The sequence below is a fragment of the Mustela lutreola genome, chromosome 8 (genome assembly GCF_030435805.1).
Source record: "Mustela lutreola isolate mMusLut2 chromosome 8, mMusLut2.pri, whole genome shotgun sequence".
Classification (NCBI taxonomy): Eukaryota; Metazoa; Chordata; class Mammalia; order Carnivora; family Mustelidae; genus Mustela; species Mustela lutreola.
The window spans coordinates 96,432,346-96,459,194 of record NC_081297.1 but is presented as its reverse complement, the minus strand read 5'-3'; the positions used below and the strand labels follow the sequence as shown (position 1 = coordinate 96,459,194).

The 26,849-nt window shown below is 41.3% G+C and overlaps 1 protein-coding gene across 2 annotated transcripts; it reads right to left on the bottom strand.

Annotated features, from left to right (window-relative positions):
• Positions 1-354: 354 nt before the first annotated feature.
• On the bottom strand, positions 355-26,849 carry YBX3 (Y-box binding protein 3). Of its 2 annotated transcripts, XM_059186086.1 has the most exons (10): positions 26,379-26,849; positions 22,297-22,360; positions 21,224-21,257; positions 18,485-18,574; positions 15,235-15,357; positions 11,030-11,233; positions 5,103-5,200; positions 3,076-3,247; positions 2,308-2,407; positions 355-925 (listed from the first exon to the last, which is right to left on the bottom strand). In XM_059186086.1, exons 1-9 carry the CDS (start codon positions 26,638-26,640, stop codon positions 2,342-2,344), a joined length of 1,113 nt encoding a protein of 370 aa, XP_059042069.1. In that variant the 5' UTR covers positions 26,641-26,849; the 3' UTR covers positions 355-925; positions 2,308-2,341. The 2 variants fall into 2 exon arrangements, with proteins under 2 accessions (XP_059042069.1, XP_059042070.1); XM_059186087.1 differs by lacking the exon at positions 11,030-11,233 and having other exon boundaries at positions 26,379-26,845.

Below are 26,849 nucleotides of genomic sequence, written 5' to 3'. Positions count from 1 at the left end.
CACGGCAGCTGGTGCTGAAAACCTGAGGCTGGACGTTCAAGAAGGTCAGAACTCCAAACTTCTTCCTTCATATAAAGAAAACTGTTAATCTAAACACCATCATGTCATCTCAGCGAAGATTATGCAAGAGCAAAGGAATGAAGCATGCCTATTGCTGAACTCAGACAAGAACATGTTCCTTTCCAGCTGTACCTTCCAAGAGGAATCCCATGATCTCAAGCTCATATGCCTCCATTTATCAAATAGCATTCAGGCACCTTTACGTTTGGTTCTGAGTTTACTATTATGTGATTTAAGTAGTGTGAAAAGACAAAACAAATGCTAAGATAGGAAAGCATGCTCCAGTCATACACCTTTTTCCTTTCAAGGGTAAAAATTTTATTTTTGAGGAACTTCATACTGCACATTTTTAAAGAGTCACAGAAGAAAGCAAAAATGTTATCCTCCCCTCATCCTAGAAATAAATAAGAAGGGCATAAAATTTCTTTTTTAAATCACGACACTTGGAAGTTTAGCACCAGCATCCAAAATGAACAAAAAAGGGAAAAAAAGCATTTACTATATATTTCAGATTCCTTTGGTTGGGGTTCTCCCCACGTGGTATTAATATTTCTTCTTTCAATTCATATTACCAAAACAGTAAAAACCAGGAAAAAAATATAAACCTAGTGGTTGCTGAAACTGGGGAGGTTGCTCTCTTGTCTTTTGTGCAGGCATTCCCGGGATCTCAGCTTGCTAGAAAAATTGGCTGATGTTTTCCTTTTGTAGTTGTCTGTTTCATAAAGAATAATAGTAAACATTCTAATGTCCACATCTTGGTTATTAGTCTTCCACATTATTGCTTGGATGTTTCTTTGGTGTTGGTTAAAGTCATGTTCTGCTTTCTGCTTTATTTTTTTTAATGGTCATTAATTCTTTAGGTCACCTGGAAAAAAATTAAAACCAAGAGTGACAAAATGACCAAAAGTTCAAGAATAAAAAGGCAAAATGTAATTCAAAAAACAGTGTTTCAGAAGCTCTAAATGGAATCTATCCTTGCATTTATAGATTTGTAAAGTATACATTTAGTAAAAATTTTTAGAAACCAGAACATTCAGCACATGGTAGTAATATTTTTATAAAATTATTTAAGAGAAAATTACCATCATGAAGCTTTTTCAAATAAATGATTCTACAGTATCACCAATTCTTCATAATCATTTTAGTGGCTGCATAGTATTTCCTAACATGAATGTACCCCCAAACGAAGCCCTTTCCCAAGGTTCGGTTACAGGGAGTAGAAATATTTGTTTCCCTATATTTTCAATTATTTCCTTAGAAGACCTAGAAATAATGTTACTAAGTAGGAGTATGCAGCCAAATGATGGAAACACAGTTCTAAGTCAGTTAATGCAAGCAAATTTAAATAGGGACCTTAATTCTGATACACTGCCAACAGAACCTAGAGAGAAAATACAACAAATCCAGCATAACAAATGTCTGACACAACGTTACGAGTTTAACAATCTCTTTTAACTAAAAACTAATTCTTTATTTAATGAAAAGGGCAACAACCAAGAAATACTCAAAATTTAAGTCCCAGGAGTTACCAGGTAAAAAACCCAGAGTGAGAACTACTATTATGGCTTCTAAATTCCTTTAAGAGTGGCTTCACAATTGGGTTAGTCTTTCCAGTTATATTTCTTGCTACATAAAGTTTCCAAGGTCTTCACCAGGAAAATAGGAAAGCAGAAGATGTCGATAAAGATGCAAATTGACCTTCACCCAGAGGCTGCGCTTTACCATGCCCTATTCAAGCCCTGTTCTCTGGCTAAATCCCGACAGAACCATAGTAAGTCTAGCTGGCACCCTGTTTTATCAGCAGCAGACACTGCTGAGGTAAAGGATAAACAAACCACCCGGTAGCATCCAGTAAATGCGTAGGAGATCCTGCATAGAGTACAGAAACCCCGACCCTCACACAGTCTACTGCACAGCCTCAAAATAAATTCTGTTGGTTATGAAAGAGAAGGAAAAAAACACTCTACGTTTATTCTGCAAATCAGTCTCGTTCAAACTGGCCAGTAGGTGTCACAAAGGTAAAACTTCCAAAGTTTTCTTAAGAGGTATTAGTATTAAAAATTGTCCTATATATATATATTCTCACTAACTCTCAGAATGTTAACACCCCCAAGGGCCTAGCAAATTAAGGTCAAATCCCGTATTTAACCACTACAAATCCTCTTTCTCCAGAACCCTCAAGGAGACAAAAGGTGGGCCCAGAGGAGCCACAGAGCTGGTCCAGGCCAGAAACCTGGGGGCTCCTACCTGGTGATGGTGAAGGTGCTTGGGGAGCCTGGCGTCACTCAGCACTGCTCTGCTCGGTGGCTGGAGCGGGGTTCTCAGATGGCGCTTCGCCTGCCTTGGTCTCAAACACAAAACAAAACCACAGGTCAGGAATCAATCTGTCCACATGACAACTGGACAATTTGTCCAATGACAAAGTTTAAGACTAAAAGGTCTCAAAATTTGGCATCTTGCTGCTTATGAGAGTAAATCACCATGCAAAATTAACTGTTCTTAAGTAGGAGTCAAAAACCAGTACCACAGAAGAAAGGCCCATAAATGACAACAGAGCACCACCACTGTCCACAACAAAAAGTCCCTGATACCCAACTGTTTTCAATCCATACTTAAGAAAGGCTCTTCCCTAAATGCTGCCCTTTGTACAGAGGGCCCTAAACATACTAATTCTGATTCTCCATTCGTATGCATAATTGTTTCAGAGAATGTTAATTAGCTGAATTCAAATCCCATTTTGTTTGTGTTATGTACAGGCCATTCTCTCTCCATAACATATATTATATAGATATTGGTTTAAGCAAAATATTATATATTAACAATATATTATCATCTATATGAGATATAGAGTGCTGGATATGAAATTCCTATAAATGTTATTAGAAATAACATTTTATAAAAAATGCTAATCATCAGTTACCAGGTTATGAAACCACTGTTAGGCTGGAAGACAAACTAGGGTCTGACGTGATTAAGGATGACCTGGCACCACCCCTTCCGGCTGTCTCAATCTACCTCTTTGCCATCTTGGGAAGGAGCATTAGGAGGACGGGGGCGACGCCGGTAGTTGTATGGGCGTCGATATCCACGGCGAACAGATGGCTGGTTTGGCCCATTGGCTGCTTGTTGGTTCTCCTTGTCTTCAGCCTCGCCAACAGCTGGGGCAGGTCGGGGCCGAGGAGGGCCTCTACAGCAGAAAACGCAAAAGGAAAAGAGCACAGGTGCGAAGGATAGGGGGCCTTGAGTACAATCTTTATTTTTTTAAGATTAAATTAAGATTAAGTCAATGAGGGGCGCCTGAGTGGCTCAGTGGGTTAAAGCCTCTGCCTTCGGCTCAGGTCATGATCTCAGGGTCCTGGGATCGAGCCCCACATTGGGCTCTCTGCTCACCCTCTCTCTGCCTGCCTCTCTGCTTACTTGTGATCTCTGTCAAATAAATAAAATCTTTAAAAAAAAAAAAGATTAAGTCAATGATTCAGTATTCATTGCAAGAATTACACACAGGCTAATGCAGCAAACAGAATCGAGAGTTTTGTGAAAAAAAAAAAAAACCTGTTTTTCCACTATTTTCCCTTTTCTTCTGAATACCGATTTGTAGTGACCAAAGCTACACTGGACATATACCAGGACCCCACTAGGCACTGGCCAGGCCCCAAGGACAAGAAGATTTATAAAGAAAAGTGGTGTCTGGTATCTGCCCTCCTTGAACACTTTAGTGGAGGCATGGGAATTACACATGGAGGAAAACTCATATGACCATGTGCCAGACCCTGGTCTGGATAATTTGGTGTTAAATATTTCATTTCAATGCCAACTGAATCCAGGTGGATTCAATGCAGTTGAAACTGGATTTATGGTGAGAATACCAAGAGTAGTGTAGAGAGGGCAAGTATTTGGTTGAACCCTAAGGAATGCTGCTTTTTATAGGTCGACAAAGGTCAAATGGAATTTTCACAAGATCACACACAGCCAGGGATCAACAGAGCTGGAGCCGACATTACCACTGTCTCCTTTCTGTTTTCCTTAAGACACCTCCATTAAGTCTCTTATTTTTGAAAGTCCTTAGTGATTAATCATTAGGAGTGATTATTCTAAAACTGGAATGAATCTTGCAAGGAAAAAGGACACACAGTGGTACAAATCCTATCTCAAAATGACAGACTTACTCTCCTTTCAATAAACCCATATTGCCAAACCTCAAGATGGTGTCAATGTCGATCAGGAGTGAAGGTCTACTTTTTTCACTCACATCAAGGACCAGGGAGAGGAACAGGAAGGCTTCTGATATAAAGAGCTTTACAAGGATCTTAAGGAGTCTAGCCCAACTCAGTCTTCACAAGGGATAAAACACAAACAACCTACTCCTTCACTAATATGAACATCACTGGTAGTAACAATGTCTCGTGCTCACTGAGGACTTACTATAGACCAGGTACCGTTATCTGAGATTCATTCATACTTTTAAAAATTGTAAAATATTCTTAAATCTCCATCTTAAGAGACCTGGTATAAGTCTGAAGTGTTCAGGAATCTCGAAAGGAGACACAGGTCCTAATTGCCAGCAAGATGGGAATTTAAACACAGCCTGATCTGTAGCCTGACTTAATACCTACACTGCCTTGGTTATCTGAATTCAACATCCCAAATACTTTCCTGGCACACACTTCTTCTTCCATTTGTAGCTCTACCAGTAATTACCCATCAATTAATTTACTGCTTATATCATTAAATGTAATAAAAAATTAAGTATTAATTCATACCACATGAAAGTTATCAAATAACACTTGATCTTAGCCAAAAGGCCAAGAAGCAATGAAGGTTAACAAATACAAATAACATTTGGTAAAGAGGCACCTAAATACTTTGTTAGATTAGGGGGAAATGTCCCACGGCCATCTGAAAGCTTATTGCAGAGTTCCCCGAAAAGTTAGGATGCAGCCACTTCTTCTAAATATATGAGATCCATAAAACAGACCCACAACACTCTCATCCACCGTACTCACAAGTGCTTCAACTGGTCGTTAGTGAAAAACGTCACATACCTCCGGTATCTCGGGCGGTAAGTTGGATTTCGATGAACCGGTCCCTGAAGCTGTGCCCCCTCTGGGACTCCCTCCTTCATCTCTCCAATCTCACCAGCCTACAAGAAGGCAGTGAGAGCTGAAAATGAATGTCATACTACCAGATATAAGAGACATAGAGCCTCCAGTTAATTCAGAATTTTTTTTTTTAAGTAAAAAGAGGCTTCATTATAAAGCCAAGAACCATCAACTTTACCAGTGAACTGTTTACTGATTTAGATCTTCATGAATGATAGCAAAGAAAAACTTATTTCCACTAGAACAGTCCTTTGTCTATCACAGATCACCTTACTTTATAATACTAACTTAACATTTTGAAGTGCCCCATTCATCTCTTACAAAAAAACCCCTCTACTTTATAAAAGAAAGACAATGATACGCCACATTTGACCTATGAGAACATTTTCCATTTTTCAATTCAGACCCACTGATTCTATGAACAGGGTATCCCTTCAACCATTCATGGTTTCTATATTCAAAGGTTTTCCCACACCTCTTAACTACACCTTCACCTCTAATTTCCTCCTTTCATCTCTTTGTGTTATTTAAGTATACCCTTTAAAAAATAATAAAATTACACTTTCTTGATGGTAAATTTATTTTAGGTTGGGGATATAAAATTAATTAGTTTACTGTAGAACTCCCAGAGAAAGGAATGACTAAAAACTAGTAACAAAACCCAAGAGACATCTCTGGAATTCTTTATAATACACCCACATCTCAACTTTCTTTTCCTCCACACTAACAACCCTTCCTGCTCCATATTTCACTAAGAAAAGAGAAGCAGCTGGCAAAGAATTTCCACATTCTTTCATTCTCCAATCTGCCCACAAACCTGCGTTTGCTGTAATTTTCTCCTCTCTCCCAACCCTGGGTGACTGGTCCATGCTGAGGTCCAAAGCCAACTCCTCTCTTTTACCTCGAACACTCTGACTCGCTATCCCTCCTCCCCTTCACTGTATAATTTTCCCTCTTCTCTACACCCTCATTTTATCCAGGCACACAAAACAGGCTGAAAATAGCACCCATACTTGGCAATGCTTAAAAAAATAATCACAAACTTACAGAAAAGTTGGAAGGACAGAACCTAATCCCCAGGCCCCATTCAAGCTTCATGAGTTGTTCTAATAACATCCTTGACAGCAAAAAAGACCCATGCAGGACATGCAATGAATTTAGCTGTCTCTTTGCCTGGAACAGTTCTTCCATTTTTACTTGGTTTTCATGACCTTGACACTTTTAAAGATTACAGGCCAGTTATTTTATTCAATATGGGGCTGTTTGGTGTTTCCTCATGATTTAGCTTGTGCATCTTTGGCAGAGAAGCCACAGAAGTCATACAGCATTCTTCTCACTGCATCCTGCTGGAAGCCATATGGTTTCAATTTGTACCGTTACTGACAATGTTCATTTTCAGAAGTAGTTAAGGTCGTATCTGCCAAGGCTACTTCATGGTAAATTTACTCTTTCTCTCTTTGTCCTTAATGAGGATTTGGAGAAGTACTTCCAAAGTCTCTAAGTACTTCCCTCCTCATCAAATCCTCAACATATTCATTTATGTATTTCTATCTGTATAGGCTCATGGTTTTCTATTTTATTCAATGAGTTATATCTGTTACTATCATTACTGGCCAATGGGAAGCCTTTCAAGCTGGCTCATGTCCCTCTGACATGTCTCCAACATTCTTTTGAGTACTTTCTTGCTTTTTGGCACAACAAGATGTTCCGGGCTCATATTGTACTTTCTCTGGCCCAGCTCTGAAATCAGCCATTTCTCCAAGACAGCTTCTTTTTATTGGAGCATGGTACTTAGAAATGAAAAAATAGGGATCAGGTACGCTCAGTGTTATTAAGGAGTCTGTGTTTTCAGGCCATCTCTGTAGACAGAAACAAGGGACACACACGGTAATACATACCGATACATACACAGTATGAGCTGCACATCTATACGTGTGTGTGCGGGGACGTCAATGTAGAGCACATTAGACTCGCCCCTCTATAATGGCTTTAGGAGTAAGCGGTCGGGGAGGGAAGGGCTAGGGAGGCCAGGAAAGAATTCACTAAATGTCAAAAGCAAAAAGCAAACAAAACCTTGCCGTGATCCCATATCCTCCTCCAGCGGCTGCCCCACTTGAGTTCCTCTACAGACACACACACAAAAGAAAACCATTAACGCTACCGCCACAGAAACCTCAAGGGAGAATCTAATACCTTTTCTTCCTCAGCCTCTGTACTCTTCAATGCATTCTAACCAGACGTTTGCTCTTACCAGACCACTAACCTCCAAGTTACCAAACCCAGTAATCAATTCTCAGCCCAACTTCCTATGCTTAACAGCATTTAACACAGCATTTCCTCCTTGAAATATGTGCTCCCTATCTGGTTCTTCTTCATCTTCCTCGTCTTGCCTTGTCAGTGTGCCCCAGGACTCAGTCCAAGGATCAATTTTCAACCAACACTCATTTGATAGTTAATACCATCCCAGGCCAGGCCTTTTAATAAGTCCTTATGTCTCTGAAGTTCTACCTAGACCCCCCACAACTCCTGGACTCCCTTAGGCCTCTGTCCCTGCCAATCCCAGCCTTTCCCAATACCTGAAAGACTCATTCCCTCCCTTCATTTATGACCCCAAAGGCTTTGACAAACACCTTATCTAAAATGACACCTTCCTGGGGCGCCTGGGTGGCTCAGTGGGTTAAGCCTCTGCCTTCGGCTCAGGTCATGATCCCAGGGGCCTGGGATCGAGTCCCACATTGGGCTCTCTGCTCAGCAGGGAGCCTGCTTCTCCTCATCTCTCTCTCAGTCTGTCTCTCTGCCTATTTGTGATCTCTCTCTCTCTGTCAAATAAATAAATAAAATCTTTTAGGGGCGCCTGGGTGGCTCAGTGGGTTAAGCTGCTGCCTTCGGCTCAGGTCATGATCTCAGGGTCCTGGGATCGAGTTCCGCATCGGGCTCTCTGCTCAGCAGGGAGCCTGCTTCCTCCTCTCTCTCTGCCTGCCTCTCTGCCTACTTGTGATCTCTGTCTGTCAAATAAATAAATAAAATCTTTAAAAAAATAAAAAAATAATTAAAAAAATAAAATCTTTTAAAAAAATAAAAATAAAAAAAAATAAAATGACACCTTCCTAACTTAAGCCACGTTATCCCTCTTGACTGTGCTTTCCTTTTCTGCCTACTTCACATCTCCAAGGAAAACTAATACGGAGAAGGGATGGTAGGGGGAGATCTCTAGATGAATTCTACCTTTCCTCCAAACCTGATCTTTCTTCGGTCTTACTCTATTTGTTTAAATCAAAAGCCACAGAGGTATCCTTTCTCTTCACAACACACATTCACTCCATTATCAAATGCCGTCGCTTCTGGGTTTCTAAACCTGGCCCCTTAGCACACCTCCACCGCTAGCATTCCTATCCATGCCGTCACCAGCTCAGCACGGGGAGATTACAGCAGCTGGCCTCCCTACTTCCACTCCCGCCTCCTGTGGTCTAGCTTCCACAAATAGTCCCATGAGCTCTTAAATATGGGTCTTCCCTGTCTATATCCCTTTACTGGCTTTCTGTCACATCTAGAGCAGGTCAGCAGTCCTCACCAGTCTACCTGGCAGGCTGGAGCTGCTCTAAAACACGACCCTAATCTCCCCTCCCAGCCACCCCCTGCAGCCTCCCTCACAGCGGTCCTAACCACACAAGCCTCCCTGTAGTGCTCTTAACAAGCCAAGCTGCTTCTCCCCCAGGAACTCTGATTCACAAAAAACAGACAGAAGCAGCAATTAACATGTATGAAGGATTAGAATTTACTAGAATGGTAAGATGGGAAGAGCATCAGCAGGAACTGAGTTTAAATCAAGCTCTACAACTTCTTGCCCACGCAACCTTAAGTAAAAGTTGCCAGTTTTAAAAAATACTCAAATCTCTTCATTTGTAACACCACCAGTTAAAAATATGGAAACCACTGCCAATTTTATAAAGCTACAGGGAAGACTGAATGAGCACTGATTTCAAACATCTGTCACCTGGTCAAGGCCAAATAATTTATATGCCCTTTCCTCATACACTTCTTTTCTCAAAGACCACAAATAGCTGCTCTTCGTTCAGTAACCAGTCCTACTTAACTTCCAAGTGCAAATTAAATTAAAATCAAGCTAGAATATTATCTTTAAAAAAAACAGAAGTCATTTAGTCACTGATGTATCATGCTATACATGTCCTTTGTACATAAGGGAAACACTATTGTCCTGTATATTATCATTTTTCCCTGTTGCATCCAATAAATTTCAGTATTTATGTAGTAGAAAATGTTTGCAAACACTTTTCTATCTGACCTCAAGAATTTTAACACCCTAGAGATCTCTCTACACTTTTTTTTTTTTTTTGAGGGGTGATACAGTTTTTGTTTTTTTGTTTGTTTGTTTTTTTTTTTTTGAGGGGTCTCTACACTTTTAAGCCATTACATTAACAGCCTGGAGGTAGCCTAGCTGTATGGAAGAGTTTTAGGGATTTTCATCTGATGCTGCTGATTGCCTTAAGCAGATTAGTATTAGAAAGACTGTTAAGGAAAAGATGTTAAAGGAATCTAAGCACAGTCTTTATTTCATATATGGAATGGATGAGAGGTTCAGCTCAAGTTAAAACAACTCCATGCAATTATCAGAATAAGCATACATTTCTCAAAATTCATTTTCAGCCAGCTTGTGCAAATGCTGCTCCCCCTAGCACTGAAGAATCATTTTGCTCTCAATCTTCAATTCCTAAGATGAAATATGATTTATTTTAAAAACACAGAAAAAAGAACCAACATGTTCTAAAAAAAAAATGACACATACAGACGTGCTAAATACTAAGAAAGATTATTTCAGTAAAGTACAACTAATGCCCTAAAAATAAATGTGTATTACAATCTCACTAACTCTTCCTGTTCTCATTTCCTAGAAGCCCTGAGTGCTGCTCTAAAGAAACCTACTATGCCTCGTGGACCCAATCTCTCCATATATGCAAGTCTACTCGTTATTTTTAGCACATTCGTCAGGGACAGCTGTTAGAGAGTGGAAGGGAAATAACAAGAAGCAATGTAGAAAGAACAGTCATGCGTGATGGGATAGGAGATGGGCAGCAAAGAACAGACTGAACATAGTGTTCAGTCAAAACACTTAGTGGAAAAACAGAAAACAAAAAACAAGGACACGAAGAGGAAGACGTTATAGTGAGTGATAGCAAAATGATATCCTATCCCAAGTCTTCCAAATTTCCTGGGGACTGTGAAATTGGTACAAGTTTATTAATTATAGGTCAAGTTCACAATAGCTGTATCAGTATTTTTCAGTAAAAAAGGAGAATCAATAACTAATCAACAATCTCCACGTCTACATTAGGTTTTCTTAATAATCAATGCCATCTCACAATATTAATATTTATTTAGAGATTTTATCTATCCTGAGGCAGTGCACTAAAATCTTTACCCCTTGATTTAATCATCATAAATCCATGGAAGAGGTACCTTATTAACCCCCATTTAATGGATGAGGATTAAACTGGTTTTCTTGAAAGCTCACAGATTCTCACAGCAGAGACAAGACTCCAATCCAGGTCTGCCGACTTCAGATTTCAAGCTCTTAATGCATTCCCATCTATGTCTCTAACTTTAAACTACACGCTATTCACCAGGCTGCCCAAGTACAGGCATGGCTCCCGTGGCTATGCTTGTGGTACCATTACTAGCCCGGCTGCTCTGGAAACGTACACTAAAGGCCTTGCCCCAGCTTCTGCAGCATCAGGAAGCCACAGGCAAGGTTTGATTCCCGGCGGCTGATGTTGGAGGAGGAGGAGGAAGAGGAGGCAGAGGAAGGACGGAGGGGTGAGGACTGCTGAAGACAAGTCCCAGGTGCATTTTACCTGCATTCTGTTGGGATGGGGAAAGACCCGTGAGCGACGGTCAAAGGTCTGTCCCACGTGGTAAGGCGGGAATCGCCTCCGGTACTGAGGGCGATACTGGGGGCGGCGCAGCTGACTCCGGGCCCCAGAGAACTGCCCGTCAGTGGCAGGGGGCTCAAATCCTTCACTGCTGCCGCTCCCTTCCTCCTCCTCCTCCCCAGCGTACTAGCAAGCAAAGAAACAGAGATTCAGAAGAAGTTTCGGCAAGGACAGAACCACAGAATACCACTTAGGTTGAGTATCACCAAAAGAAAAAAAAAAAAATCCCCCCCCAAAAGAATAATTCCTTCTATTACACAGGCAGAATGCATTTAACCCAGGTTTTCAAGGGATTACCGGGGATAAACATTGAGATCAAAGCAGGTCTGTGCAGATAAAATACCAAGCAGCAGAGAAGCGAGAGCAATCTATAATGAATTTAGCGGTCATCTAATTAGAATTGGTCACTGACTATTTGTTGATCAACCACCCCCCAAAAAACAACTACAAGGTTGGTACTAATTAGCTCTGCCAAATGAGTATTTCCCAACATTTGCCATCCACTGGGGTGAAGTCAGGACAAAGCAAGAAGAAATAAAGTACTTTGTGGTGTTCTCAATAGGTTTGTCCTAAGAGTCTAACCATCCCACAGCAGTTCTCAAAGTGTGCACAGGGTCTCGAAACCTTCCCAAGTGGGAGACAGGCACTGAATTCAAACATTCTCATAACACTACTAAGACAATATTTGCCTTTTCCCCTCTTATTCTCTCATGGGTATGTGGAGGGTTGCCAAAAAGCTACAATGACATAAAACCTCTTAGCTGACTAAATGCAGAACGAGATATGAAAATCCAGCTGGCTTCTATTAAACCAAATATCAGAGATTTTTAAAAATATAAGCAACATCACGCTTCTTACTCAATTTAAGAACAGTTTTCATTAAAAATGTTATTTATATTTGTATAATGAGTTTAAATCAATTAAATATCTTTTAAATAGCTGCTCTAATTGCTAATATAATATTGATACATATAAACACACATAAACAAAAACTCTGGGATTGTCCATAACATTTAAGCATATAAATGGGTCTAAAAACCAAAAAGTTTGAGAACCACTGACTTATGGCATGATTCTCTTCATGTGTTTGGAATAAAGTTTTAATTGTACTTTTATAGTAGTAACAGATATGGGCAGTTTCTATATATAAACCTTATTAAAAAAGGAAACTAGACCTTATATTTTTTTCCCATTATTTAAGCTACCGTATCAAATACTAATGTTTTATATTTAAAAACAAACAGCCAAACATCCCTCAAAGAATTTACCTCAAATCTTAAAGGATAAAGATATGCAAATGCCAAAGGTAGTCAAGAGAAATTTATAGTTTTCAAAAATGAATAAATTAAAAACTAACAAAATAATGACCCATTTTTTTTAAGATTTAGAACCCTCCAGAACCACCACATGGGCAACTAAATTCCCAAAGAGGAAAAGTCTCAACTGTAGTCTAATTTCAGAAAAACCAAGCCATTCTACACTTCGCAAAACCTGTATCAGACACAATGCCCAGCTATATAAGAACATACTAGCATAGGGGCGCCTGGGTGGCTCAGTGGGTTAAGCCGCTGCCTTCGGCTCAGGTCATGATCTCAGGGTCCTGGGATCGAGTCCCACATCGGGCTCTCTGCTCAGCAGGGAGCCTGCTTCCTTCTCTCTCTCTCTCTCTCTGCCTGCCTCTCAGTGTATCTGTAATTTCTCTCTGTCAAATAAATAAATAAAATCTTTAAAAAAAAAAAAAAAAAAAGAACATACTAGCATAGAAAATATACACCAAAATAGTTCAGTGTGAGACTGCATAAATCATTATTTATTACAGCCAAATCTTTCATTAAGAGTTTTATAAAATAAGAATAATGGCACTGCCATTGCCAAACACGTTCTTTCCAGCTAAGGAGAAAAGTCTTTGAAGAAGAATTTCTTGGGACGCCTGGTGGCTCAGTCGGTTCAGCGGCTGCCATTGGCTCAGGGCACGATCACCAGGTCCTGGGATAGAGCCTCACATCTGGCTCCTTGCTCAGCAGGGAACCTGCTTCTCCCTCTGCCTGCCACTCCCCCTGCTTGGGCTCTTGCTCTCTGACAAATAAATAAATAAAATCTTAAAAAAAAAAGAAAGAAAACAAAAATTTCTCACTAAAAAGTTTGTCTACCATTTTTACTTCTGAATTAACCTACTAATCAAAATACAGTTGGCCCTTGAACAATGTGAAGGTTAGGGGTGCCAACCCCATGCAGCCAAAAACCCCAAAACTTTTAACTTCCCCAAAACTTAACTAAAGGCCTATGGTTGCCTGGAAGCCTAATGATAACAGAGTCAATTAATACCCACTTTATATGGATATATATATGATTCTTACAGCAAAGTAAGAATAAGTAGTATTTTTAAGAAAATCATAAGGGAAATACATTTACATTACTGTACTGTATTCACCAAAAAAGTTGGCAGGTAAGTGGATCCACACAATTCAAACACTTGTTATCCAAGGGTCAACTGCCATCAAAACTAGAGTTCTGTGAATCTGATGAACGTGACAGAGTTAACTCGATATAATCAATGTTATAGTAATCTCATTCCTATCTCTACCCCTGCACGGGTTTTTACTAAAAATTGAATAGGATAAGCAAGATATGTGTAAGAAAATAACAGAACTAGGCAGGAGGATGGGGGCGATGGGTGGGTGAAACAGGTGATGGTGATTAAGGAGGGTACTGGTCGGGTTTAGCACTGGGGATGTACGAAGTGTTGAATAACTGTATTATACACCTGAAACTTATGCAGCACTCTATGTTAACTAACTGGAATTTAAAAACGTAAAACAAACAAACGAACAAAAAACCTAGAGCACAGTAAAATAAAATTAAAAAAAAAACAGAAACAGAAAACTAAGTAACAAGTGTCTGATAAAAACCAATTTGGGCAGGGTGTTAAGATGACAGAATGAAGGGGGAAAGCATTAAGGTAAGCAGAAAGCTGTAAACCTACCAAAGCATGGGGATAAATCATTCTCATTCTGCAGACATTTTATTCTGGTGAGATTTTTCAAAAGCTTTTCTTGGATAATATACACAGCCACAATCTAGTGCTCACAAAGCATCTTCAGTTTTATTCTGTAGTGCCAATCCCATGTCATAATTTTTAAAACATCAAAAATAACTCAAATCTAATGGGATCCTCATTGAGTACAAACGAATGGGATTCTTTTCAGATCCTTGAAAGTACTTTAAATAGAGCCTTCTAAGGTAAACTGCAGACAACACTTGGTTGTAAACCCTTTCACCTGGATTGGTACCAATCTAAAGAATTAAAAATCTGGAGAAGTACTTACTGCTTCTTCACTTAAAAATAATGGGGAAATGCTACGCTAAATAAAATAGTTACTTGGTCAAAGCAAATTAGTATTTCTGTGGTCAGTAGAGTTTTTTTGCCTATTCCCAAGCTATTCAGTCATTCTCCCTTGCCAACCAAACACTTATTTTCTTAGAGGTCAACAGTGCTAGTGCCAAGAGATGAACAACAGGTTTGTACCAATCATGGAAATCCCATTCCCCTTTGCCAGTAAATGCCACATGACTAGGTTCTGGCCAGATAAAAGAGCCAAATAAAGAGAAAGCCCTTTGGACAACCCTGGCACAGCTTATCTTAATTAAGCCTTCTTGTTAAAAGATAATTGTCTGTTACTTGCAGCCAAATTTGTACAAACTGATACAACTTCTGCATGGCAGGTATCCAGAGAGACCTTTGGCTATGGAAAAATGCTGGACATTAAAAATTTCCCACCCAGGGGCGCCTGGGTGGCTCAGTGGGTTAAGCCGCTGCCTTCGGTTCGGGTCATGATCTCAGGGTCCTGAGATTGAGTCCCGCATCGGGCTCTCTGCTTAGCAGGGAGCCTGCTTCCCTCACTCTCTCTCTCTCTCTGCCTGCCTCTCTATCTACTTGTGATCTCTCTCTCTCTGTCAAATAAATAAATAAATAAAATCTTTAAAAAAAAAAAAATTTTCCCACCCAAAAAAAAAAAAAATCATTTTGTGCCTCCAAGAAAAGATACATCTATCTGCTCCAAGGATGCACACTTAATTTCAGACATGAAAATTTTTTTCATCACCATTTAAGAGGAGAGACAACATACATTACGGGGAGGTCCACGGCGCCTGCCATAGTAGCCGCGTCTGTAACGGCGCCGATCAGCAGCATAACGGCTCCCTTCCACGGGAACTCCATCTGGTCCAGTCACATTGGCTGCTTCTGCACCCTGCGTAAGAAAATAAACAAAGATGGGGGCGCCTGGGTGGCTCAGTGGGTTAAAGCCTCTGCCTTCGGCTCAGGTCATGATCTCAGGGTCCTGGGATAGAGCCCCACATCGGGCTCTCTGCTCAGCGGGGAGCCTGCTTCCTCCACTCTCTCTCTCTGCCTGCCTCTCTGCCTGCTTGTGATCTCTGTCTGTCAAATAAATAAAATCTTTAAAAAAAAAGAAAGAAAGAAAGAAAGAAAATAAACAAAGATGGCCTCAAAATTAAAAGATGCTGAACACCATCCCCCTCCAACCTCCCAAAAAAACAGCCTGGGACAGTCAGAATGTTAAAGACTGGCAGAACATACTCACAATTCCTATCAGAACCTCAATAAAATACACCCAGGTATTAAAAAGGTGAGCAAGGAGCTTGGTGTACTAATTAGAATGTAGTTTCTTTGCTCACACAACCTCAACTTTTCCTTCCTGTTCGGCATACTAAGTTCAAGACAGGATGTACCTCTTTAAGAACATAAACTGGTAAATATAATACAATAATAAGAGAAATAATGCCAGGCCAGGAAGAATGTTGCTCAAAGGAAAATAACTGACACATTATCTTCTTAGAATAATATTGAAACCGGACGCCTGGGTGGCTCAGTCAGTTAGTTAAGTTGTCTGCCTTTGGCTCAGGTCGTTATCCCAGAGTCCTGGGATCCAGCCCTGAGTGAGGAGTCTACTTCTCCCTCTCTCTCTGCCCCTCCCCATGCCTCTCGCGCGCGCTCTCTCTCTGTCTCAAATAAAAAAGGTATTTATTTTAAAAAGGAAAAAAAGAAAAATGTTGAAACCTGTATGATTCTAAGAGAATAGCTATTCATGGGCTCAGATGGCTCTGTCCAGCACAGAGTGTTTGAGAGAGAAACTTCTCCCATCTTGGCAGCAACAGAAAAGGGTCCTTGATTTAGCAAGACATAGTTTTCCACAAATGTAGTGCCACTTTAGCCCTCCTTATTATCCTTGAAACAGACTTAACATTCTCCTTCTCAAATGGGCAGATAAAATAATGCTTCAAAAACATAAAAAATTCAGACAAGCGATTCAAAACAGTCTATTTCACTCTCTACATCAATTTGTAAAACCTCACATTCTGAAAACATACAAGGTAAAAATAACCTGGCAACACAGTTTTAAGGATTCAGTGAGGTAACAGAAATCACTACAGGTCAGCATTCACTGGTGGATGACTTGAAACTCTAGATTTGCAAGACAGCCTAGGGATCACATTGGTAAAAAAAAATCATTTAAATTTCTCTATTAAATGCAGTAACTTTTGCTCTTTCAGCAAAACAGCTTGAGAGCTGTTAAGAATGTGGACCACAAAATGATGTGCATGTAAGTGGAAAGAGCACTTGCACAGTACTTCACTAGTCATTCTCTCGGTTTCTAATTCAGCTGTCACAAGCGACCATGGCAGGTATACCACATATGGTTCTTTTTTTAATTTTTTTTTTTTTTTTTTTTGGACAGAGATCACAAGTAGGCAGAGAGGCAGGTAGAGAGAGAGGGAAGCAAGCTCCCTGCCAAGCAGAGAGCCTGATGCAGGGCTCGATCCCAGGACCCTGGGATCATGACCTGAGCAGAAGGCAGAGGCTTTAACCCACTGAGCTACCCAGGAGCCCCCACATATGGTTTTAAAATATTTTCTGATTCTAGATTATTTTACTGATATCTGTAATAGACTGTTGATTAAAAACAATGCATAAAGGACATTACTAATATTGGAACAAATATGTAACAGTATTAAAAAAGTTCTGTAGATACATTTCAAGATGATCCATTAGCTTCTCGTATGGTTCCTAATCTGACCAAAACTGTTACACAGTCTACGGAGATGCTTCTGGCTTTCCAAAATCCAAGCCAAAGAGAAAACAGAGTGATTACGTTAAATTTGAATCTTTTTTGGGGTGCCTGAGTGGCTCAGTTGGTCAAGAGTCTGACTCTTGATTTGGGCTCAGGACACACTCTCAGGTTTATGAGACCGAGCCCCACCCACAACGGGCTCCAGACTCAGTGGGGAGTCTCTTGCTTGAGATTCTTTCCCTCCCCCTCCCTGTCCTGCCCCCAGCCCCAGGTGTGTTCATGCACACGTTCTCTCTCTCAAATAAAGAAAGAAATCTTTTTTAAAAATTTGAATCTTCTTGGGGTGCCGGGGTGGCTCAGCCACTTAAGTGTCTGCCTTTGGCTCAGGTCATGATCTGATGATCCCAGGGTCCTGGGATCGAACTCCCTATCAGACTCCCTGCTTAGCTGGGAGTCTGCTTCTCCCTTTCCTTCTGTGTATACACACATACACTCTCTCTCAAATAAATAAATCTTTAAAATAACTTTTTGAATCTTCTTTTATTGAGGATAAAGCATTCTTGAATGTGTACTATTTCTGCAGAAGTGCTTATAAATCAGAGTATGAAAATTTTATACTTCTAAAAAAGAAATCTTTCTCCCCAAAGCAACTTTTATCTATTTTGAATACTATGAAAATTATGAGTACCTGGCTGTTTCTGCTGGCAAAGCATGCAACTCTTGATCTTGGGGCTGTCAGTTTGAGCCCATGTTGAGTACAGAGATTAAAGTTAAATTTTAATCTACACTTGAGTATGTATTTGGTAGCAAAACAAAATATTTCCTTTAAATTTTGAAAAATTAGCTTCTCCCTCCATAACTGAACAGGGTTCATCATTTATTAAATGAGAAATTAAAATGCCCTTTTATAACAAGTCAAAGAACATTTATAATGATATTCAATAATCAAAAATTTTCTACTTAGGGGCACCTGGGTGACTCAGTGGGTTAAGCCCCTGCCTTCAGCTCAGGTCATGATCTCCGGGTCCTGGGATTGAGCCCCACATTGGGCTCTCCGATCAGTAGGAAGCCTGCATTCCGCCCCCCCTTCTCTCTGGCTGCCTCTGCCTACTTGTGATCTCTGTCAAATAAATAAAATCTTTAAAATAAATTTTTTTCTACTTAAATGTCACTTCTTCCTGTCAAAAATCCAAAGGAATGTTAATTCAAAAGGAGCTGAGGCACCATTTATTATGCAAGAAAAGCACAGGCCTGCACACTCTGATACCCAGCCACAATATTTTCTCACCTTCTCTCCTTCAACCACATCAAATTCTACAGTCTCTCCATCGCCTACACTGCGCAGATATTTCCGTGGGTTATTCTTCTTGATGGCAGTCTGTCAAGAGAACATAAAATTCTAAATGAAGTATACATCAATACTGGCTACAGATTTCATCTTTCAAGTTTACTGTTTGTATTATTAATTACTTTTTAAAATTATTCTCCCACTAACCTGGATCTCCAAAACCAACAAAAGCATTATAAAACTATGTTACACATTATTTTCTGGATTCATGCTATCTTCTGAAATTTTTCTTGATAGATGGATTAAGCAGAGTGTTTAGTTACCACACACTTCTGTTACAACCCGATTGTGATACTGGATACTATTAGTTCCCTCAAACTATTAAGCATCTAAGATTCAGAATGAACATCCATCATTTGGGGGCAGGGGTGGGGTAGGTGCTGTGATGAGGAACACACAAATACATATTGCAGGTAGAGAGGTTTCTACAGACAAGAGATACTGCTAACTTCAAGAGGAACTGTAAAACATATGAAGAAAGGAGGGATGATGAAGAATAGAAAAAAGGAATTTAAAAATGCCAAAGGGATCATTTTCTGACAGAATACACAAAATTATCTCAAGAATGAAACATTACTAATCATCATAATCTGGCCTCTTCCTTCCCCCCCACCCCCGCCACTTTATGGATAAGAAGACACAAGCCTGGTTAGTGATTTAGCAGAATGCCTAAAAGATAGAGCCTGGTGGGGGAAAGTATAGGGGGAGTGGGTGGTGGAAATGCATACCCCTGTACTGTATGATCTTTATTCAGCATTTTCCCCATCACACCATTCATCTCTCACTCATCCCTACACATATATTCCCTGATGATGCATTAAAAGGTTCATGAAGCTGTTCTGCGGCAGGAGACACCTGCCTGTTAAAAGGCCTCCCTTTCTCCCTATCTCAGGTCCGTGGAGGGGAGAGAACAATTCTGCAATGAATTTCCATTTCTTTAGCTGGTATCTCTAAATAGTTAAAGGAGCTCGGAGTTTCTGTGGAACTAGGTCAACCTTATTTTATAAAGCGATTAGGCATGTGTAATCCAGCCCTTCCCTTACTCGAGTGGGAGGGAGGAGGGAAAAAATTGAGCCAATAGGGCAGAGACCTCACCCACAGAGGAAGAAAGGCAGCTCAGGACAGGATACATGTACCGGCGGTTAGAACATTCAGCCATTCCAAAAACAGCCCCTCCCTGCCGGCTCCTTCCCTTTTTCCTGTTAAACTGGGCAGGCCTCAACACATCGAGGTGACTCACGCAACCTCATGGGGGCTGGAATCAGGTCATATGCTTGCAGGCTAGTGATGCTGGCCACCAGTACAGAAACTTGGGAGGTCCTTCTACTACAGCAGTCACCAGACACAAGAGTTCTTTACCCAAAGAGTCTATTTATTAGCTTATAGGTATTAAATGCAATACTTTCAGTCCGTTATGATTTCAAAAGTCACTATATCTCAACAACAACAAAATCTATTCACCTTATCTAGGTACGACTGATACATATCCAGTCAAGCAGAAATGTAAACAAGAGAAACCACAACTAGAGAGCTTAATCTTAGATATCCCCAGCTCCCGTCACCACACCCACCTCAAAGCCACCCACAACACCAAACAGAAGGAAACAAAAACAGAAAACCAGCCACTTGACAGCCCTGCAGGTCCATGTGCTGGTACCTGGCTCTATACCTTCCTGTTATATGCTAAGAGCTCCCACATATTTGAAACAAGTCACTGAAAATTAAATATATAAAAAGAACAAGGGGAGGCATATCTTCTTTGAACCAACATTATAAAACAAGTCCAGGATACATGATGAAATAAATAGCATCCCAGGCCAGGAATGTAAGGACAGACAAAGATACCAGTAGGAGAGAAGCCTGCGGTTCTCACATATTTTACCCGTTTTCTACATTTCCTTTGAATCCAAAGGAATGTGGACCTTTTGACCTGGAGATGTGCTAACCATGCCTCATTTTTTTTTTTAAGATTTTATTTATTTATTTGACAGAGAGAGATCACAAGTAGGCAGAGAGGCAGGCAAAGAGAGAGGAGGAAGCAGGCTCCCTGCTAAGCAGAGAGCCCGATGCAGGGCTTGATCCCAGGACCCTGGGATCATGACCGGAGCTGAAGGTAGAGGTTTTAACCCACTGAGCCACCCAGGTGCCCCAACCATGCCTCATTTTAACAGGAGTGAGGACTATTCTGGGAATTGGGGAGTTTTCTCATGTCTTGGATACACACACTCTAACCATCTGCTTCACTGTGCTTTTATTTACCTCAAGTCAGAGTTCCTCCGGTAGAAGGGCTTTAACCAAGACCCACCCAGGCAAAAGTCAGATCAGTTCCAGCCAAACACTGAGGAACCACAAAGTCAGCAAAATAAGATGCTAACATGGAAACAACTTTGTTAAGGCCTCAAAGGCTTTAAAATTAGAAACTGGTCTTCACTGATTATTACTCCATTTGAATATTACTGCAAACATAAAAACTAAAAACAGTTAATATCGTGGGATAGAAGAGTTTACCTGCCAATCTTAAAAATGTGGAAATGAGCTCCCTTGAAAAAAATAAAAGTCACAGTAAGAGTTTAGAGTAGAATAATAGTTTATAGGACTTCATTTTGGAAAAAAGACAAGGGCAGATCACAGACACCCCTCCCCTCACACAGCAAATATAACATTTATTATTCTTCTTACCTGATGTACAAATACATCTTCTTTGGTGTCATTTCTGTTGGGAGACAAAAAATTCACAAATAAAAGTACTAGGTATATGGAAATACTTAAAAGAACAGATGTTTTTATGGGTTTTGATTCCAAGACTTCAAAAAGACAACATAAATTTTTGTTTAATCTCTCAACTTAACTCAGATGCCTGGAATCAGCCCTTGTGAAAAACTTTCAAACCTGCAAGATACCTGTCTTACTCCTCCATACTACCAGAGTGCTCAGATCCAAATGTGCAGATTCTACAGAAACATCCCTTCCCTCTCATCTCCTCCTAAATCACGTGGAATGTAATCAGAGCCTGCGATTTCCCTCCCAGTAAAGCAAAGTAAGACAGTTAAAAGGACAGGGCACAGCTGTGAACTAGGCTCTCCTTACACTGAAACCTAAAACAGCACCCCTACATCCTTCATGCCCTAACTCACCCCCCACCCCACCAAATCAGATAAGGAAGAAATTAAGGAATTTTTTAAGGGCGGGGGCAGGGGCAAAAAAAAAATGACAATATCATGTAAAATAGCCTCATACTCCCAACAGCCTACAGCTGTGTTCTCGTTTTTATGTGGTTAGAAGCTACAATCACTTAAAGAAAACACTACGCTTTCTACACAGGACTCAGGCCAGACCTGAGTTACAGATCCAGCTCAATTACTCACTAGTTGTGTGACCTTAGGAAAGTTGCTTAACCAGTCTAAGACTCCATTTCTCCAGCTGTGAAGTTATGGATATGGTCCCAATTATCCTAAGTCCCTACCTGTTTCTCATTTATCTCCCTCACCTTTTTTCTTTTAATGACGGAATTTTATAAAACGTTACTTATCAGTATTCTGGAAATGTATTTTAATTAATATTCAACACCAGTAGCTTACAAATGAGAATGTTGACAGTACTTACAAATCTTAAAACTTACTCCAGACATCAGTTAAAAATAAAACAAAACAAACTTACATAAGCCTTTTAAAAAGTATGGTAAAGATTTATAAACTCCTGGTGCCATAAAGTAAACATGCATTTAAAACATGTACGGAGATATACACACATACCGATTTATAAATCCATATCCATTTCTGACGTTGAACCATTTGACAGTGCCAAGGACTTTGGTGGCTAAAATAAGATTAAGCAGATAAATTAGTATCTGACCTACAAAGAGATAAAGCTCATATCACTAAGGTCTTGATAGCATTATATAAAGCCTAAACATACCTGAGGAAACCATTAAAGGCTTAAATCTAAAATATATTTGGAAAAGAAAATGGAGCAAGGGAAGCAACCACAGGAAAACACTTTTTAGAAGACTAAACCTCTCTTCCTCGTTAAACTTTTCAGTAAAGTCATAAGATAAAGAGTGGTCATAAGTCTATACAATTCCGTAGTAATTAAAACTGGAAAGCATTATTTAAGGGAAAAAACCAAACAAAAATATTCTAAGTTTTAAAACTCCAAGTTTTAATGCTGAAAAAAATTTTTTAAAGATTTTATTTATTTATTTGACAGAGAGAGATCACAAGTAGGCAGAAAGGCAGGCAGAGAGAAAGGGAAGGAGCAGGCTCCCCGCAGAGTGGAGAGCCCGATGCAGGGGCTCGATCCCAGGACCCTGAGAGCATGACCCAAGCCAAAGGGAGAGGCTTTAACCCACTGAACCACCCAGGCGCCCCAATGCTGAAAAAATTTTTTAAGTGCAAAAGAAGGTTACAATGAAAGATAAGGCAGACGGATGAACAAGGTTAAAGTAAGTACCAAGGACTCCAACACAGCACTTTCACATTTTGACATATAAAGCTTTGACATATAAAGCAAACTTGAGTACGTGAATCTGGTAGTTCCTACAAAGCTACTGTTTTGTAGCTAATCTACAAAGATATAAAATATCTCGTGTAGTTGCCAGCTGGGGGCCTATCAGAGGAGTCAAGAGTAATAATAGAACCAATGCTGTCTCAATCCCAGTCTGTACTCACCACCCCGAGACATGATGTAACAGGCCTTTCCAAACCAGAGTGATGAATTTGGGCTTCTGTTTCATTGTTTACCCTACTCTCTGCAGTTGGTGAGAGTCAAACTCAGCATTTTTTACAAAATCCCCCTCTTTAACCTGATTACCTCCACTTTCCATCATGAGGACAACTTCTGTACAACACACCAGAACTCAACAGAATTCAAGAGAATCTAAACAAATACTATGGTCATATAACTTGTCCTTCAGAGATTCATCTGTCAGCCCTCAAGCACGATTTGAGAAGACTCCTTTGAATCAACTGTGAATGCTAAATTCAGAATGTCTAGGAAACGCCTACGTTCAGGAAATACATAGAGCAGTTATCAAGACTCAATGAAACAGGAAATATGACAATAAGAGTATGGTTAAAAAAAAAAGTTTAGTAGAGAATGAAAGTAACAACAATCTACACTGAGATACAAAGTTGATAATTTCCAAGGATAAACAATAAGGATTTGGTTTTTAAATTCAAGACTAAAATATTAATTAGTGCTTTGCTTTGTTGTGGGCCAAATGCTGTCCAGTTTTGCTATATTGATTTGCCTAAAGAAGTATGTCAGCTTTCTTTGTAAAAAAAAAAAAAAGAAAAAAGAAAAAGAAAGAAAGAAAGAAACAGAAAAGAAAAAAAAAAAAACTCATTATGCCTCCAAAGTCATTCAGCCCACCACTGACGAGAAATCTCCAGCTCTATGTCCAAGTAACAAAGATCTCTCCAATGCAGAGATTGAACCATTGGAATCTTCAGTTTTAGGGCATTCTAATTAGAGCAACAGGTCAAAGAAAAAAAAATGTATTAGATCTAACTGTACACAGAAGAGGCTCATTTTTGATAAATCATATGCTTTTAAGTTCCACATTATTTCAAATAATAGGCTTTTTGTGCCTCCTTTCATTTGCCCAAAAATTAATGACCTGGAAAAATATAAAGACAGGAACTGTTTGATTCATTTTCGTATTTAATGTCTAACACTGTCAAAGGAATGATCTTGATTAGAAAGGCAATGTTTATGGGAAAAAAAGATGAAATTTTCAAATCTAACTTCAATCCAAGCTGAAGGCCATTTTTACTACTCAAAGTAGTTTTTTAAAATGTCCTAATTCCACAAATACTCCCAACATCATGGGATCCAACATCCATGCACACCTCTTGCTTTATAACCATAAACTCACTTCACATACCCAAAGAGAGAAGGCAGGGAGGGGGGCATGTACCGAGGAAGACCATATGGCTTCCAGGATATTTATTAGTTTTCTTTCACTCAGGTAAACTACTTTCTCTGGCCTATGGATGGCTATCCACTGAAGTTAAAGACTGTTTGCAGGAAGTAGAATGAGAGATTCCAAAACCAGAATCCATTTCAGTCAGCACTGTGCCTGGCACATTTTAGGCACCCATGTGTTTGCCTGGCAAAGGAGAGGAGATGGCAGAACACACTGGACAGGGACAAACAGTGCTGAAATGTCATGTGGAAGGCTGTTCTTCATTTTAAGAGTTGGAGTTACAATGGAAACATGAAAAACCTCCAGAATGATCACCTGGGATGTGGTAGAGGCTTGAGCAGTTGGTAGTTAAGAAAAAACGATTAATTTATCTGTTCCTTTCATCTTTAAAGATAACTGCTTCCATCTGAAATCCAGCAGTTTAGTTTCGATTCAAAAGGATGCAAGGATCAAGTGAAAACCTGCAAACGTTCCTATATATAAAAACAAGTTGTGAATATTAAGAATATACCTTAACACTGCTTTGTATAACCCCAAGGTTGTCTCTCTCAGACATTGTACATGGACATGTTCCAAGAAACACTTGTTGGAAACAATATCTCAATACAACAGTGACTAGACTGGAGTAAGTTTCAGTCCAGCAAAACTAGGGCAATTTTGTTTCTTAACCTACACAGGTTACATTTAGCATGTTGTCCCCCAGTAACTGAGTAAAAGCCCTGGAAGAACAAGAAAACGGGCCTGGGGGAGGGGGGAGGCGGGGCATGGAATTGTATTACACTTTCTTCACCTTAGTCCTTCAATTTTCTTCCTAGGAAATTGGGTAGGCAAGACTCAGAGAGATCAAACATGCCCCACCCCAAAATACTGGAAATTGCTCTGAAGCATCCTACACCAACTCCTAACTTTCCTGTTTTAAAAAAGAGTGAATGACATAAGCACACACCCTTCAGTTTATTCACCACCCACCTGCTTAAAGCCTTGCACTGGGAGTTCGTTCAGCCTCCAGAAGGCTGAATAAGCGACAAAACCAACAATGACCGCACAAACCCTGTCCACTGCTGTGCCCCACCAACCCGAACGTCTCATCTTCCCATCTGTTTTGCTAAGTTACAAGTCCCTAGATAAGGAAATTCTGAACAAACGTCATACCCACCCTATCGACGAAGTTTTTTCAGCTGCTGCCCCAAGCGCATTCCCACAGTCCGGGGAGAAGAAAACGCGTAAGCGACTGGCAAACACAGAATGGTTTTCTTGCAGCAACGGGCAGAGGGAGGACATAGGATCAAGACCTAAATTTCCCGGAGAGGATTGCAACACCTCCGAGCCGGCATGTGGCCGCCAGAAGCATGGCGTCTTTCCCGTGCCCATGTGGGAAGGGCATCCGGGACAGACACCTGAGCCTTCTCAGCAAGAAGCCTCTCCACCTTGCCCTCCCTGTGCCCCTCTCCCCCACTTTTCCCCGAGGGAAATCCTCCCCTCACCCAGATCCCAAGCAAGGGCTCCACAGTCCCCGTCCCACGTGTCTATCCCTCCCTTACATCTACATCCCTCCCTACCCTGGGTACCCCCTCCCAGACCGTCGCTCTTTTCTCCTCTTTGGACCGAGGTATTCGCCACTGCGGGAGTGTGTGACAGTGCTCGCGCCTAGGTGACAAAAGTGAAGCCCCCAACTGCTGGCCCGGGACCGGGAGAGGCGCGCACGGGGCACACAGGAGCGCAGGGCGCCGCGCGCTCACCCGGGAGCCTCTGCAGGGCGGGCGGGCTGCGGCCACCCGCGCCGGGCACCCCGACTGTCACGCTGCCGCCCCGCTGGCAAATGCAGCCGGGAGCTGCCCGCACGTGCGCAGCCGCCCGCGGCCGCCGGCCCCACTCGGAGCAGCCCCCACCCTCCGCCGCCTGACTCACCGAGAACTTTTTTCTCCGGGTCTTCGCCGCCGGCGGGGGCTGAAGAGGCGGGGGCCGCGGTGCCCGTGGCTGCGGGGGCCGCGTCCCCACCGGGGTTTCCTGCGACAAGGGCGGCGGGCGCTGGGGCCGCGGCCTGGGACGCGCCGCTGCCCACCGGGCTCTTGGGCGCGGGGTCCTGGGGGGCCGCGGCGGCCGCCTCCGCCGGAGCCTGCGGGAGGGTGGTGGTGCTGGTGGTGCTGGTGGCCTCGCCCGCCTCGCTCATGCCGCCTCCTCTGCTCTCACTCGGGCACCTCGGTGGCGGTTGGTCGGCGGTTAGCGCGGCTGGTGGTCGCGGCGGCCGGGGCTCGCTCTCGGGGAGGCCGGTGCGGATCTCGCGGCGCGGGCGGCGGCGGCCGAGGTGGGGTCTCGCGGCGGAGGCGGCTCGAGCTCTCGGGCTGCGCGCTCGGTCTTGGGCTCCTCGCTCGATCTTAC